Raw genomic sequence first — 18712 nt, forward strand, 5'->3', positions numbered from 1 at the left:
TATGAAGCAGGCTTTTCTTGGAGGGCTTTCTTTTAATAACCAATGCCTTTTCGGCCAAACAATTATGAAGGTCGATCCAAAATGTGGAATAATATTTCCACTTCGGTAAACAACATTCGGGATCATTGTCAGATCATACTTGAGAAACGTGGAGATTAGACAGTCTACTAAACTTAAATGCCAGCGTATATAATCGTATCTCGATCGTATCTTAAATCCTTATTTGCATGCGTGTTTCAAAAGAATAATTTTTCTTTCAGATACTCTTGCGTAACAGATCATTTCGTGCAAGGCGTTGTAATATTATTTTGACATAAAAATTATTTTACTTTATAGCCAAGATAGAGAAAAAAGAATATAATAAAAGAAAAAAGAATATAGTAAAAGAAAAAAGAATATAATTTGCGAATGTAAACTAAGAAATTTCGACAATTCTCGATGAATTAGTATTTCGCTGAAACCCATGCGTAGTAGGAACATCCGGTGTGTTCGAGATTATTTTGGATCGAAAATAGAATCGCATCCTTTACAAACTTATGGAAGCAATCGGCATATTTTACAAAATTTTAAAAAATCCACGCACATAATAGAATGACACTCAAATAACGCGTCATTATAATTTGCATTACATTTCATAGAATTAAAAAAAAAAATTACTCTAATGGTCTTGATATATTAATCGAATTAATAGTCAAATTGATAGTCTGTTAAAAAAAGAGAGAGAGAGAGAGAGAGATAAAGTAACATATGCAATACAATGTAGTATTGCTTCCTAAATCGTCCTTCCCAAGGAAGAATTAGATAATAACTTACAAAGACACTAATATTACATGTGATTATGATCGCGCAGTAATGTCTAAAACATCATGTTCTTGATTGAAACTGCAGTTTCGTATGACCCTGACTTCAATTAAACAGATACAAGGTGTTTCATCGAGACCACGAAATAACGACATTCTCTCATAAATATGCATTTGGACAAATTGCGAAAATAAAACATGTGTTTTTAAACACGAAATATATATATATATATGATAGACGTGTAGGTAAAATTTTTATTAGGTCCAATGTTGTATCGATCATAATTCGTAAAATTATTTGTATCAATACCATATACGTTAGTAATGTTTTTTAGTATAAAGGATATCGATTGCTATTTTATTAAAGCAAGTTGATTGTCATAGTTCTGCTGCGAAAAGAAGATTCATTATTGCTCGTACATGGTTCTAGTCACGCGTGGGATTTTCGTTCCGCGTGATAAAGCGAAGCTGTCATGGTATAAAATATACGGTGACAATCTCGATCTAGAAATAAACATTTAATGCAACAGAAACGTCAGACTTATACGAATGATTTATTTTCGTGACGCAAGAGATATTTCGGGCTTGATATTAATTAGAAAGGGATTTTACGAGGTAAACTTCGTACATACGTCATACGAAAGTCAATAGACGATGATTAATATATATGATATCGTTATCGAATATACATTATATAATAGCAAAAATAATCAATAATTATTTATAAATTATTGCACGTTAACGTTGACTATGAGAAAAACTTTTTATGTATTTTATTTAATTTTACTTTTTTTGAAGAATAATTCATCTTATTATCTACATTTTATCTTATTAAATAATAACAAATATTGACAAACATTAATTATACAATAATAATACATCAATAGACACTGATTAAAATCGTTAATGATTAGTAAATCAAAAAGTAAATGTATATGTGTATGTTAATTTGTAGTTGATATATTGACTAACTTGTGTGAGAGATGTACTGTGCAAGCGAGAGACTCTGCATAATTTTGATGTATTAAATCATTTTCAACATTTATGAATATTTATGAATTTGTGAAATTAAATTTGTTAAATTAAACAAGTAGTTTTGCTGTTAAGATCTCGATTCATTTTATATGCTCGTGGGTAAAACGTAATTTTCATTTTGATATTTGTCGATATAGGAGAAATCTGTTAATGTCATACATGATAATATTAAAGTTTTATCCGTAGAAAAGGTAGTTATTCTGCACAAATACATTATTAATGTTCATTATGTTGCATAAGTAAAGAGAGAACGAAGAAACGTATTATTATTGAATCAAAACTCGGTAAGATTTGCTGCATTTGACAAGAAAACAATTTTGCAATTGTACAATTTTTTTAAATATTTTCTAGCAATCCGCTATTAGCTTTCAATTGTAAATGTCTTTCCTTATCATGATTCTATCTATTTTCTATATATTTTAAAATATTGTACTTATGTGTGTCAAATGTATTTCAAAAAAATAATTTATTAATTAAATAAATCATTTTTTAAATACATTTGATACACATAAATATTTTAACATTTTAAACTATATAGAACATTTAACAACATTTTAAAATATATAGAAGATAGAAACGTTGGAGAAGAAACGAGAGAGAAGAAAAATATTTAAAATATTCTTATTCATTAAAGTAAACACACACACATTTATAATATATTTATATTTTAATTCTTTACTTCAATCATATTGGATTATATCAGAACCGAAAAATCATATATTAAAATTTTTGTATTGTATTTTGTAACTTCAATATTTTCTCATCTTTTAGTATTTATGGATATCATAACTTTTAATTTATGACAGCTAGTTGTGCATCTAAAGGATAAAAACTAAGAAAATAATCTAATGTTTTTTTTCCCTTTTTTTTTTAGAATATTTAAGACGGAATATATAAACGATGAACACAGAGTCTATATTTATATTTGTGAAGCATAAGCAAATTTAATTTGAAAAAAGGCGTTCAACAGAATCTGCAGGATTCTATTAATGGTATAACAGAAAAAATTAATGATAAATATATAGTACCAAATGCAATCATTTACTCATTTAATACAAAACAAATTATTTTTGTAACAACATTGTCTAATGAATAAGAGATATTATTTTATTTAAAAGTGCTAACAATTATCTTATTATTAGTTTACTACATTGTTTTAATTTGATTTATAAGATTTGTTTTATAGGAATAGACTTGTCATTCTTTTAGTTTAAATGAATCAATCATTCATATTTTAGAGTATTCACTTATAATTACAAAATTAATCCTTTTTGTATAAAAGTAATATAAATATATATATTATAATATATATATTATTTGAAGAATTTTAGTAACATTATTAAAATAATTTATATAAATTCATACCTTTCTTTTTGTTGCATTTGTTTGAGCATAATATCTGCTAATGGATCAGCAGGGGGTCTCTCTCCCAGAAGTCTCTGGCGATCCAAATCTCCTTGCATTTGTGCAAAGGCATGTTCACCAATATTCACAGAAGTCTCTAATTGTGCAGAAAGCTCAACTGTTTCATCACCTATAAACACAATATGTTTTTCAAAAAAAGGATTACTTAAACCATATGTAGTTGTAATATTTTATAGAATTCTTTATTACCATGCAAAGTGTGCTGAGGATTGTCAATAATTCTGATTTGTCTATCTGGGAGTAAAGGTTCCCCGTCCGTTCCACCAATATCATTCGGCAATTGCCAACAAGCGTTATCCTGCTCTGCCAGATTTCGCGGAAAATAAAGTGGCAGAAGAATTTCATATATTCCAAGGTCGCAAGGCTCAAGTACAAATATAATACATGTTAACGAATCACTATATTGCTCCATGAATCTGCGTACAGTTCCTACAAAAAAAAAAATAATTTATTGCATATTACAGATTGCATATTGTGAATTTTTTGTCTATATAAATTGTACTTATTTGTCTATTTATACTTACTAAGAGCTATATGTGCTCCTGCATCCGGTGGATAATTTCTCCGCACAGAATTTATTACCGGTAGAGCAATGGTGCGCAATCCCAGTTCTTTTGCCTTTTGTAAGACGTTTCTATGACAAGAAAACAAAATTACAAGATTATAAGGTTTTATTATTTAACGTTTTTTCTTGTCAGAATTTGTTTCTTGATTCTATATTAATAACATCAATGTGCGAAAATAAGACAATGCTTGTATATAAATAAGTGCTATGAATATATGTAAATTACCTATAGCAACAATATAATGTATTTTGCGCAGCTGTTTGATACTTGACATTATAAACTGGTCCAACAGTATGAATAATAAAACGAGCAGGTAATCCATGACCCTGTGTTACTCTTACTTCGCCAGTTCTGCATTCTGCAATATTTTGACAAGCAGAGTATTGAAATAAATGCTATCACTGTATACATATAGTATAACTATTATACTACCTTTTACTTCATTATATATTTCTATCTTAAGCGCAGAACCAGCTCGACTAAATATTCTTTGGCACATAGGACTATTATCGTCCATCGTCTCGTTGGTAGAATTCACTATCGCGTCTACTTGTAATATTGAGATATCTCCAGTCCTGAAACAATTCATGTTATCTTAATATTATGTGCAATCATATTACAATACGATGCAATTAAATGCTCTGAATTGATTACTAATAAAATTATTTGGCACACAAAGAACATTCCTAGAGAGATGCAGAATTAAAAGTCCGAATGTGCCAGATAATGTCTTACCATAGTGTGAGCTTGTTGTTAAGCAATGGTTGACATGGGAAGGGACTTATAGCGTGATGCGCCGTTTCTCTGATTGACTCGGAATAGTCCGTGAATCGATGTTGGATGGGATAGTCGGCCCATCGTTTTAACGCAGCCGGCTCCACGATGTCCTGGGCGACACCCAAGGGTTCCATCAGCCTCATTCAGCTGAAAATCGTGTCATACTCTTTATTGATTATGCACTCTTATGTTTCTTCTTAACGGAAAGCGGGCGCGAACCCTTTGTTTTCGTATCAGCTGTTTCAATCCTAACCTAACCTGCCACTCTCTCTCTCTCTCTCTTTCTCTCTCTACCATTTCTGCCTGACGTGCGTCATATGCAACGCGGTCATTGACCCGGAAAGGGGACGTGCGACATTCGTCCAGCTGACTTGATGCAACAACCAGTTATCAAATGTAGGGGCTACGTTTCACGAATAAAACGCGCGTTCCAAGTAAAAAAGAGAGTTGAATAATAAATCGTTTTCTAAATTTATTTATCTCTCGAAACGGGTTTTTCCACAAGAGCATATCTCTCTCTCTCTCTCTCTCTCTCTCCCCCTCCCGCTCCCCTCTCCCCCTCTCTCTCTCTCTCTCTCTCTCTCTCTCGTCCTCAGAGTCGAAGTTCATTCAAGCTAGTCCATTGATGCGTCAACTGCAGAGATTGTATCGATAATTACGTCAGAGCATTCTATAATAAAAGTAGCGATTTATATAAGTACTGCATGAGAACCGGGGGGACAGAATCGCGCTCGTTCGATTTGCATAACGAAAGCACCGCTTTCGTCTCGGTATTTTGTCGCGAATTCCTAAAAATAAAACGGTTCCATCGATAAAAATGTGGGCCGCGCATCGCAATCAAGGAGAGAGCTATACTCGACCAAGGACGTGATTCTCAAACGCGAGCGATTCGAAAACAAGCTTACTTTCGGGTAATCGCTTGCAATTGCGATTATGTGCCGTTGTTGAATAGAAACTTTTGTGTATCGAGCAATACCCCCCCCCCCCCCCCCATACATATTTACATACATTACACTTTTACGTAAGTTGAAAAAAAAAATCGATTTTTCGAGCGAACGTTATTTCTGGAAGATGTTCTCGTTTTTTTATCGTTATCTGTTCGAAATATAATATGCAGGAAACAAGGACAGACATGCGCATTTGTATCGGGCAATAACGTTCATATACTTATGTTACGATTTTATGTAAGATAAGAAAAATCGATATTATATCGTTTCTGGAATGTTATCTCATTTTTTTTATCTAGTTATCTGTTAAAAGTATAAAATGTAAGAGACAAGAAAACATATACATTCATAATGTACGTGGTACTCGCATTCTATGAGATGTAATTCGATTATCTTCTATATTTATCGTAAATTTAATTCTTCATTTATCACTCTTCTCTTACGCTTTATTACGTTTTGGCTTTTATTGCTCTCGTTTTAGTGATCGAATTATTTGGAACTATGCACACACGTGTCAAGATAGCTGGATATATCGCCGATAATCCTGGCGAGGAGCCGGAAGACTGGCGCCGTCTAGCCTCAGGCGGATCTTACGTTCTGGCAAACCCATTAGGATCGTCGACCTCCATTATCAGAATAATTTGCACTTGCTCGCGACATGATAAAGTAAAGAGAAATCCCCAAATCGCGATACAAAGGGAAAAAAAGATTCATCGTTCTTATTTATATCCGGAATACGATAAAATAATATAGATATCATGAGACGTTTAGGAAATAAAACTGGTTTCAAGAAATCGAGTCACCTCGGAATCCTTGCATTATTTGAGCGATTCCAGATATAATTTAAATTGATTCGAATGTATATAAATATAAGAGAAAAAGTTGATACATGAAGGTGTTTTAGAGATAAAAATATCCATGATTAAAATCCTTGGTGAGAGAATATCTATATTTAGCAAAGATATCAATTTGCCGTTCTATGAACGTGTATGGAAATAAAGTACACGATTTGCGATTGATATTGACATTTCGATTCTTATCCTCGACGATGAGTTAATGATTGAAATTTAACGAACACTGCTCGACGTGAGTCGACGAGAAATTGATCGACTTTAGAAAAGATTAATAAACATACGATAGTTAGTTATCCCGGGAAAAAAAAGTCCATGTCTATTTATATAAAAAAAAGTAAAATTATATACAATCTTATATAATTATATATAATATCACATATGATTTTATCAGAGCATACGTTTTTGTATATGCTTAGATATAATGTCCATCTCTGACCATTTCTAATCATAAAAAGTGATATTAGATAACTCACGTCATTTTGTACAATCAGACATATGCCTGTTTCTACCAACGTTGTTTAACTTTAATCTTAGCTTAACTCACTCTTTGTTTCCTTCTAACTGTTCCTTTAGAAAGAGACAAAGAATGAGTTAAGCTAAGATTAAAGTTAAGCGGTGTTGGTAGAAATGGCCAATAGTCAGATATTGATATCATATCTAAGCATGTATAAAACCAAAGCAAAGATTAGTTTCATGTATGCTTTGATATAAATCATATATGATCATTATATTATATATTATATATAATCATTTAATATTATATATGATTTTACCTTTTTTTATATAGACAAATATAATTTTTCCTAAAAATTATATCTTGCATTATATATTTAATTAATTAAAAGTCCTCTTTATAAGTCCTCTTAATAAATATTCTTAATAAATAAGAATATATTCTTAATGAATAAGAATATAATTCTTAATTTGTGACTTCTACGCCGCAACTCGATTTTCGTGTGCGCGACATGTTTCTTCATTTGCCGCTACGCGGCGACTCCACTCTTAATTTTTCTCGTATTCAATATTTATCATGAAATGTATATAAAAGACTTGTATTAACGTAAGATCTAAAGTATATTTTTTTCCCTTAGCAGTGGTGCGAAAGAGAGGACGCTGCTCACACACAGGTTCTCTGTGTGCACGTGAGCCGCATCCTCTTTCTGACATCACTGTTTATCAGTTTAATTTCAAACTGAATTTAAAATAATTTATTTAATAACCTGGATTCCTTGTTGGGATTCAGAATATTAAACAGATTATTTGAAATTAGGCGGAAAAAAACTTTTAGACCAATAATTAAATTTATTTGACTTCAACAAAATTTATTAAATCCAAAGAAATATTTTTTTCTGTATATTAAGAATATCTCTTTAGAAGATTTTCCTCTTAACTTAAGAGGATCCTCTTGGCGCCTATTTTAGTGGTATATATTCTAAAGATAAGTGGCATATTTTTAAGTTAAGAATACAATTTTTTCAGTGTACTCTTAGTGGTACTTAATTTTCAGATCTGATAATATTTATTCATATATGATATCATATATGACTATATTTGGCAAAACATAATTAGATATTGACAAAATCCATATATGGCCAATTTTATATGGACTTTTTTTTCCCGGGTAGCCAGCGTATGTGTAACCACATTGAGAATAATATGAGTGGCTCAACTCCACGGTTAGTTTACTTACTATTTACGTAATACACCGGCTATACATCACTTTTCTTATTTAACTATAAACAGCCTCGCGCATACATGGTTGACCAATCAATCGATACCCGTGCTTGCTTTCCCTGCCATTACTGGTAGTATCAAGCTATATTATTCTCATATTATTATTTAACACTAATGTAAATTAATGTTATCACAATTAGTGGAAACTATAGTATACCAGGACAGTTCGCGAACAGATTGACGCCGATATTATCGATATTATCTCATCGCTATTCGATTAAAAATATCCCCGTATCGCTCCGGGGCGACGATATGCGTAAAGTTGCAAAGTTACGGAGGCGACCATCAACGGAAAGTATGCGTTTAACGACCCTACGTCTAATAAACTTTGCAGCCGGCCGATAGCACTGCCTGAGGATGAAGGGTCAAAGCCGCTCGATAAATTCAACTTTAAAAATAGATCCAAACTACACATCGTACATAATCAATCGTCCCGACTCGAATCGAGCTTGCGACGAAATCGCTGCCTCGCGAGAGTTATCGCGAGATGGCTTAATAAAATAACGGACGCGACACACACGGGCTTCAATCTTGTCGGACAATCGACATCTCGGACGAGTACACGGGCCGAAGCCGTTCCGTTCGACGTTACATATTCTATGTGACACGAGGGGCTTCCGAACGAATCCTCTTTGTGCGCGCATAACTGCCAGCGAAGTGAAAAGTTCAGGGGAAAAAAAATCTGATATAAATTGACGGATATCGACGTAATCGACATGGCTTGTTTTCACAAAGGCACGTAGGTAGCGCCTTCGTGATTGTTTAAACCGCGAGTGATCGTACAACGCGTACATTCGGTCAGCTCACTGGAAAATATTAAGTAATTAAAATTATCGACATTTCATTGCAATTATATTATGATAAGTCGGATGCTTGAATTTTGCGAATTTCTCTTCCTTGCACTTGAAATAAATCAGTTTTAACGAATATATTCCTTTAACGAATGTATAATTCAATTTATACGTGTCCTATAAACATTTTCAACAAAAATATATATCTTATCACAGTTAATTAAGATTTATCTATCTTAATTAAGATATAAATATACTAATCTACTAATTAATATTACAAAAAATAAATTACAAAGGTAAAAAGAAAGAATATCTTCAACACACGTCACAAATATATTTTATCGATTGCGAAAGTGAAAAAAAAATAAATGTATCCTAAGCACATGTAGATACTGAGAATGTTCGAAGAATATCGCAAAAGTACAATGCATATATTCTCAGAACATTCGAGATACATACTATGATATACTAAGTATATATTAAGAATGCCCTAATGTCCGCCTATTTTGGTTAATAGTCAATACTGAAAATATCTTGTAATATAATTCATATATGTAATAGAAATACTTTTAATGCAGTAAACGGACACACTATTTCTCATTTTAATTTTAAATAATCTTTTTAGTATTCTGAATCCCAACAAGGAATCCAGAACAACTAAACTACTAAACAAATGAAAAATTTTAAATTAAGTCAGTTTATTATAAATTAAACTGACTAAAAAGAAAAGAGAAGAAACTTTGGAACTCAAGTTAGTACCAGTCCTTTATATCCATTTTACCGAAAATTAAGTACGAGTTTGGTGGCACGCGTAGCGGCAAAATGAGGAAACACATGCAATATTATAGAATATCCTGAAAATATACGAGAAAGAATATATTAATACGAGATATGCAAAGTATATTCTGAGAATATATGAAAAATAATATACAACAAGAGATGTTATGGGATTATTCTCAGTATATTACATCTGTAACGTATATTTACAGTATGAGTATAGAATATTCGAATGATATCATGTACTGTTAGGGTACAGTACAAAGAAAAAATTTAGATAATTTTTCGATGCCATAAATCCAGTAAATACGTATACGTAATGAGGGTCTTAATCGAGATAATAAATCCATAGAAACAATAGGTATATCCGTTGGAATTCATCACTATTTCGAGTTCACTAATAGTTCGTCTGCTCTCCGGTTCTCTTTCGAGGGAACGGCAGATCCGGCTCGTGATAACACGTTTATCTGATTTTCCTTGGTTTACACATTGATAAAAGGGTATACCGGGTATACATTTCATTGTTCACGATAATAATGTCCCATCGATAAAGCTTCTTACATTAAGAGATCTCCGTTGTAATTAATCTTCGCTGTAAATTGCCGCTTCTAAACTGTGTGTGCGCGTTTTCTTTATCTCTGTTTTTAATTTTTCGGTGTATTTTTGAATAAAGTGCGTTTTCAACTCGCGAATGTACAGGATGTTGCAGAACTAACAACTGTAATTTTAATAACGAATTCTTGAATTTTCGATCGTTTATAATTCAGAAACTGTGGATATTTTTATAAGGAAAAAATGCCCGTTGTATACCGATTATTCCACGTTCACGGATATTTTTATCAGGAAAAAAATGTTCATTGTATATCAATTATTCCACGTTCATGTATCACCATCGTGCTTTTAACTTGCTCGTTACGCAGTGAAACTGATATGAAATTCAACATGTCCATAATTACATACGACTTTGGACGCATGGATCACAAGTCCACCGTCAACAATGACTCAGTAAATGACGCAAAGTAAATATTCGCAACGTTTTCTGCCTTCATTAAACACCGTCAGGCATATGCAAGGGAAAATGTGATATGATCGAATCGATAATTGTGAAATATTAGCGAAGTATCGATCTTTTACCTTGGATACGAATTCCGAATTCACTCGTGCAAACTCGAATTGTTTTCACTTGGATTGTTCATATTCCATCTTTCGTTGGAATCCCGAGATTCTGATTACTTCGAATCTCACTTAGGTGAGAATTTACGTTCGCGCTGAAATCAGGAATTTCATCCTCGCTGACATTTCAGAGAGATATTCTTGGTTCGAAGCTATCGAAGCAGACATATAATGACAGAAAGCGATGTGTACCATGTGACGTAAGATTCGATATATAACGTACTTGTACAATGATGTATTTAGTATATTACGTCATTCAACGGAGTTAGTTTCTGAGACTCGGCTGTGATTACGTCGAAAATCATTTACAAATCATTTACAAATCAATGTCAATTGCGTGACGAATTACGTCAATTGCGTTCCCTGGAATGACTAAAATTGTGCAGGAAATTATTGTTTTTAAGAAACTTGTAATTTTCCACCATAGCCATATGATTGATGAATGAAAAATATAATTTTCTTTCTCTTGTTACATAATGAAATAAATTAATTTTGTTATTCGGTAAAGTAGATTTTCTGTATATAATATCAAAGATTTTTATAATGATAAATTACACAGGTCTACAAGGTTTTGTTGTTGGGCAGCTGGGGGTAATTTCCGAAGTAATTTTCTGCATAGAATCCGAATCCGAAGTCAGAATTGACCCATCACGTCAGGATTTTGAGATATTTGAGGTTATATACTCGAAAAATGGCTTTTTGGGCTACTTTTGAGGTTATGTACAGGACCTATTATAATAGGTTTGGGGTCGATCTGAGATCAGATTCGTAATCAGCGACCCCAAAAACCCATATATACAGTTTTCAGTCCAGGTTTTCGGGTTTATAGTTCAAAGTTTACAGGTTTAATGTGAATGCTCATGAGGTTGTTGGGCTATAACGGCGCAGGGTTTGGAATTCATCATGTCATCTTAAAATGGCCGTAACTTTGCAAGGAAAAATCGTAGATGACCGTTCGACAGCTCATTTTGAAGGGAAATAGTACTAAATGAGCAATTAGAAGAATAGAGCTAAAAAATTTTGTGCGTCCTGTACATAACCTCAAAAGTAGCCCAAAAAGCCATTTTTCGAGTATATAACCTCAAATATCTCAAAATCCTGACGTGATGGGCCAATTCTGACCTCGGATTCGGATTCTACGCAGAAAATTACTTCGGAAATGACCCCCAGCTGCCCAACAACAATCATGACCCCATTTTTTGTAGACCTGTGTTATCTTAAAAATATATAGAATTAATATAAATTGAATAGAATTAATACAATTGAATTTGTTAAATAATAAAACGTATGCAAAAGCTATTAAAAACTTTTCGACGTATAAGGAACTGGTTTACATTATTTTCCGCCTCCAACATCAAACTCGATATGGTTACAATGAAGGAAACTATTACCATATGAAAATTCTAATCAAACATTCCAGTATTGATTGTAGTCAACTCGAAAAAGACCCGATTCTTCTTACTTCTAATCGTCAATTTAATAATTTCGTTGTTTACTTTAAGTCGTTGCTTTGAAATTAATCTGTCTATATATGCATTTCAGATCCTCGGTACTGCAAAGACAGTGATAAGTGGAATGTGAGCGAATCCTTGTGAAACGTGTCCTGCATTGTCTCGTAAAGTATCTACCTACGCTCGTGCACCGCCTACGAGAAGTGTCGTCACAACGGAAATCATGCTAATTAAGGAACGGTTGAATTATTAGATATCATCACCAAAGATTAATAGACTTTCTATGGACAATAATTTTAACCAGGCTTCTCGATATAATAGATACACTAATAATGCAAATTAATCAACGCGATTAATGAATTAATAAGCACACATATAATTATGTGTAATAATATAATATAGCTGTGTTGTGTTGTAAAAACTTTTTTTTATTTATAACAGTTTCATCGCGTTAAATAAGGATGATTAATATCAAGGCGTTGTAAAGTATATTTTAAATTATGCTTATAATGCGTAGGAGTATCTATCTTTCATTGATATATAATTATCATTATTGACACGCAAAGTTCAGCTGATAACCTGAGAGTATTTCATAGGGAGAATGAAAATGAATATAATACGAAATCTCTCTCTCTCAGTAGTACTTGCCAGAAAATAGTTATTTTTCTCAAATTTATAGCATATATTATTATTTATGTTAATGTAAATCTGATTATTTTATTAATATTTTTTGAAAGTATTAATTTCCTTGCAATATCGATGAATCAAAACGAAAATTTACATCATAACTTGATGTCTCAAATATTACAAAATGCTGCAAATATTGTATTTTTAATTATAATTCATCAGATATGTAATTATCTCCTGCTTTATACTTGATAAATCGATTGTTGTTTATCCGACCTTGAAATAAGTTTCATAAACATTTCGCGAAGCACCTGATAGCACAATATAACACAAAGCGTAGGACTTTTAAAGTAACAAGTCGGGATCATACTACACATACTAAAAACGATGTAAAAGAACAATAACTTGATAGAACGAATCAATCGAGTCGTAAAAGTATCTTACACGAATGCGAAACACAAGCGATGGAGGCGATGTAATGAAAAGCGAGTGTCCTATTATTTCCAAGTGCTCAAAATACGTACAATTCCTCAAGCACATTATCAAAGAAAATCGTTGCAACGATCAGCAATTGCACGAACGAACGAATGACCTAAATTGGACGATCGCTATTAGCGGTCGGATATCGAATTTTAATGAAATACTTGATGTAAAATATAATCGTAATAAATTCGCGTAAAAAATATCGGCGTATAGATGATCGTTTCACGTCCTCATTCCAGATGACGATACGAGTATCCGAAAGACATTTGATTTTATGATGTTTTTTAGACGCTCGTATTGACCGGGGATGGTTCACGATTATCGCTGATATGTTTTCATGTCGAACTTTAATCGTCGAGAAAATAGAAGCTTTCACCGAGATCTCCGACAGATTTTTTTTCAGCATTCGATTTAAGAAGGTTGTGCATTTTCTCTCGCAAACGTCGACGAGGAAATTTACGCTGTATTTAGCGTCAATACGTTTGCGAGAATTCCAAGGGGCAATTGCTTCTCTCGTATAGTGTAAGATTAATCGAATTGTCAATCAAACTGACAATCATCTCGTTTAAAAATTCCTCCAACTGTCCGAGAACATTGGCTCTCTCTCGATTCTCGGTGGAACAATAATGGCTGAATTGGTCCACGCGCGAACCAATCGACGTTCGGATGTCAAATGTGCAAGCCCGAAAATGCATGACCTACATTATCAATACGCGACCTCCATCGCGATAGATATGACGCGTAGCGCGACCCATCGATAGTTCGCAGCAAAACGAACATCGATCGTGCGTGATTTAAAGCGGCTTAAAGCGTCCGACTAATAATTCTCACGAGCGGGAAATTATTTCGGATTGAAGAGACCGTGATTTAAACACTCGAAGCAATAAATTATGATTCGAACGTTCAACCTGAAAAATTGATCTGAATTCAATTATATATTTGATGGATATTGCTTTACATTTTAAAATTACAAAATACAAAGAAATCTGGCGAAAAGGAATCAACACAACTAAGTGTAAGATTATCGGACGTTTGGATTGACAATTTTATTCGTCACATTTTTTTTCAACGTTCTTCATTTTTCATTGATGTAAAAATGAAGATCAATTTGAGAAATAATTAAATTTTGTCACATCTACGTTAAGTATTAATTGCTATGTAATATTTACTTATTTAATATTTGTTTTTTGTTAAAAAACACTAGAACGTTGTAATCATGATAGCTAAGAGATCTTTGACACAATTGCAAAACATCGAATATTATTTTCAATTCTATTGCAGATGGAGAGTTAGATTGCATTTGACAGATGAATTTCTTTCTTTTTTCACGACTATTTTCAAGTTTCGAACGAACAACAATTCGTGGATGACGTAAAATGCGAAGAACAGAGTGAGATTTTGTCCCTTCCTTCGTCCTTTTCCTTATCATATACAAATAAAATCGAAAAATGCGTAAAATTCTTAACCAATCAATGGAAGAGAAGAGATCGTCTGTCTCTCTTTTCCCCTCGGGTCACAATGGCAGGAATGCAAGAGTATCGAGTGTGTGCTGTGTGTGCGAGACACGCGGGACAGAGAGAGAATGTACGCTCGCGAATTATCGACGTCGACGCGCGCGGGACGTGCGTATACCTCTACACCGGTGGCACACCGTGCGATGTGCGCGATCAAGGTCGCCGCGCACCGCGTTGCCGCTCGACCAGTCGATGATGAGCATCGACTTCTCGACCTTCCGTAACGAACAGGCGCTCCGGCTGCTCGAAAGCCGTTAAACAAAGCCTCGATTCTCCCCCTACTCCTAGTAACTCTCTCTTTCTCTCTCTTTCTTTGTAGGTGGAAACTCTCGCGTTACTGCTGCTGCGTCCTGCCCTTCTTTGCGAGGGGAGGGAGGGGGAATGCGGATCTACATAGGCCTTTTTTTTTAATTTCTTAGAATAATCTAGTTTAGTTCGTCGAGTCTTTCGCACGGAGCAAAAGTAGGTATATAGAGTCGCGCAAGACGCGCGCAATTTTCATTCCTGCATTCCCCGAGATTGCGTTGGATGAATAATAAAAAAAAAATGAGGAATGTTGTTTCAACACACACACACACACGCATGTATACATGCACACGTACACATATTTGTACTTGGAGTTGACGTATCTCGAGATTCAGCGCAATAAGAGGATAATCTATCTCGGCGATCTCTCCTATTGTTTAACAACATCTTGTAATCGTCTTACGTGCTGATAATCGCTTAACCGTCCAAGACAGGCGCGCACGTATCACAATAACGATTTCGGTATCATTCAATTGTTACGTGTCGTCCCCGTAACAATTGTCTATGATGCTTCACTGGAGAGAACGCGAGTTCCCTCGCGTGGGATGGTTAAACGTGCGATTCGAGAGTACGTACTCTCGAGCGGACACCCGAAAGCGATCTGTCAAATATCCGCTCTCCCCACGGGAGACTGTTGCGTCGTAAAATTGCGGAACGCGACGATACGTCATAACGGCTGGCCCGATCGTCGAGAGACGATCGTCACGTTTCACGAGAGGATCCTTGTCGTTCTCACCTTCGGTTCGTCCGCCAGTCGGACTGCTAGCGAGGATAGAGCGCGGAAGCAGGTCACAGTCCCTGTCGTCGCGGCGATACGTACCCTGCCCTTCGAGCTACCTGGCTACCTGGCCCCGTAGACTGACGAGATAGAAAGAAGGAAAGGAGAAGACGGAGAGAAATAGAGAGAAAGAGGGAGAGGAACGGAGCCGCTTGATCTCCTTCCTCTCTCGCTTCGCGCGGAAACGTCAGCTCTGCTCTCTCGAGCTCGGACTCGTGAGCGCGGCGCCGAGTAAAAACCCGCCACGACGACCGACCCGACTGTACCGTCACATTCGTGCGCGAATGCTGACTGACGGACGCGCGGCGCGCGCGACGACGACGGCCTTGTCGGGGTCTACTCCGAGCCGATCGGTACACAGCTGGCTGGCGGCAGTGCGGCACCGGAGGGCGCGCGTCAGCGCGCGCGCGGTGTTCGACACTAGACGTCGTTTACGGATGTTCCCGCTTGTGAATGTCTAGATATCTTGATATTGCGAGTGCATTGCTGGAAGAAAGAGAGAAAAAGAGAGTACGTATTTTTTTTTTGGAATACGTCATGTTGCAATTTAATGTTATTAATATTAATATAATATATTTACTCTTTACATATATAAACTTGTAGATATGTACATATATTTAATAATAAATATTAAAATACATAAATCACAGAAAGCTATAGAATTAGCGAAAAAAAAAAAAAAATATATATATATATGCACATCTTTATATATCTCATACACATATATTCATACTCATATATGTAAATACACACACACACACACACACACACACACACACACACACACACACACACACATATATACACATATTACATATTATATATATTTATTGTTAAAATATATATGCGTATCTATAAGTTTCACTATATCTAATTTACTTTAGATTTGTTATTTCGCGTCAATTGTTCGGAATATAAATGTCGTAAAAAACAGACGTTTTTGACGTATAAATTGGCAAGTGTTACCTAGATTTATATTGTTGTTTTTCTCGGAAACTTTTTCTATGATTTGCCGATAAAGTACTGAATGTTTGTGCAAAAGTTCCTGAGATATTGGATCTGTTCTTTTTAGCTGCACTGCTACACTAGTGCAATAAGTTAGAAAGAGACAAACATACTTTCTTTCACTCTAACTAATTGCACTAGTGTAGCAGTGCAGCTAAAAGGAACAGGCCCATTGATTGCGAGATTGAAGAAGAATGTATACATGCATACTTTGACAGCATCTTTTATCAGCGAAAGGAAGTTTGGCTCCATGTATATTAACGAGTGCTATTTTATCTACGGTAAATCAATTCGCTATCGAATTGACCTACCATCGATAAAGTAATATTCGATATTGTATCTTGATAAAAAAGAATTACAGATTGTAAGGGTGTTTATTTTTATAAAATCACGTTTCTTTTTTTAAATATACTTTATTGTCAATATACAAATTGTCAATATAAAAATATACAAATTTTTTTAATTATTTAACTTATTTTAACTATTTTTTTAATTATTTAACTTATTATTTTTAATTATTTGACATATATAATAAACATATATAATCTACTAATAATTACACATATAATATATTAATAATAAATAAACATTTAGATAATTTTTATTTTTGTCAAGAGTATAAGTCGAAAAATTCAAACACATATATGTCTAATAGTCTAGATCGATAACTTTCTTTGAACAATATCATACTCTAAAAAAAAACCTTACAAAGGTAAAAAAAATACGCCAAGTACATAAAAAAATATCCTACTTTGTATGCATCTTTAATAAAAAAAATTCCTTAAAAATAATTTTTTACAGTAATTTTCTCTCAAAAAATCATTTTCCTAAAAAACAAAACCTCAACAAATAATTTTCATAAAAAAATATTAAAAAATAAAATATCAAAACTAAATATGAAATCAATAATTACTATTAGCCAAGTACTTAAGAGTAATTTGTAAATTTGATATAATATTTGCCGTGAAATATCAATTTTATACAGTAGAAATATTATACATAAATTCTCCCTAAGAAATTAAAACGCATTTTATATTTATTCAGAGAAAATTGATTTTTAAAATATTTAATGAGAATTAGGATTCTTTTAATTCTTAAAACACTTTTTATATAATGTATATAATTTATAAAAAAAGTTTTACGCAAGTTTTAAATCGCACAGTCTTTAAATCGAAATAAGTTATGAAAACTTGGCGTGCCCGGATTGTTTACATTATAAACAAATATATCTCCAATAAAATGTAAAATATTAGACATTATGTAATTAAATATTTAATCTGTATTTGATTACGATCGGGAAAATAGTTATTATTAATAAATAATAAAACAATAATATAACATAATGTGAGAGAAACCTTTTGCGAAGCTATAAATGATGATATGATTATGATGGTATGATATTTCTGCAATTATTCTTGGCTATGCAACAAATATATAAACTTCTATAATTGCAGAAATACTATATAATCATAATTATGTGATTATGTAGAAGATTCTGTCTCGCATTATGTTACAGTATTATTTTTATTATTGTAGCTATGCAAATATATAAATTATTATTTAAATAATATACTTATATAAGGATAATTGTATACAATTTATATGTATTATATTTATAAATATGTATAATTTTCTACATAACTGTATTTATTACACATAAATTTATATA

General features: G+C 33.3%; 1 protein-coding gene across 2 annotated transcripts in view; it reads right to left on the reverse strand.

Annotated features, from left to right (window-relative positions):
• The window catches only part of Gdap2 (ganglioside induced differentiation associated protein 2), a 31036-nt gene extending 14655 nt beyond the window's left edge, over window positions 1-16381 (reverse strand). Inside the window, exons 1-7 of one of the 2 annotated variants that reach the window (XM_083087557.1) lie at window positions 15997-16381; window positions 4562-4750; window positions 4259-4401; window positions 4052-4184; window positions 3785-3894; window positions 3450-3689; window positions 3201-3369 (exon numbers count right to left, since the gene is read on the reverse strand). In XM_083087557.1, the coding sequence (XP_082943683.1) occupies window positions 3201-3369; window positions 3450-3689; window positions 3785-3894; window positions 4052-4184; window positions 4259-4401; window positions 4562-4746 (980 nt within the window). In that variant the 5' untranslated portion in view covers window positions 4747-4750; window positions 15997-16381. Of the gene's footprint in view, window positions 1-3200; window positions 3370-3449; window positions 3690-3784; window positions 3895-4051; window positions 4185-4258; window positions 4402-4561; window positions 4751-15556; window positions 15573-15996 lie in introns of those variants that run through there. The other variant, XM_083087558.1, reaches the window with a different exon arrangement.
• Between the last annotated feature and the right edge of the window lie 2331 nt (window positions 16382-18712).

The sequence above is a fragment of the Camponotus vicinus genome, unplaced genomic scaffold, assembly GCF_025532165.1.
Source record: "Camponotus vicinus isolate PSW18456_S1 unplaced genomic scaffold, iyCamVici1.0 SCAF_13, whole genome shotgun sequence".
Lineage (NCBI taxonomy): Eukaryota > Metazoa > Arthropoda > Insecta > Hymenoptera > Formicidae > Camponotus > Camponotus vicinus.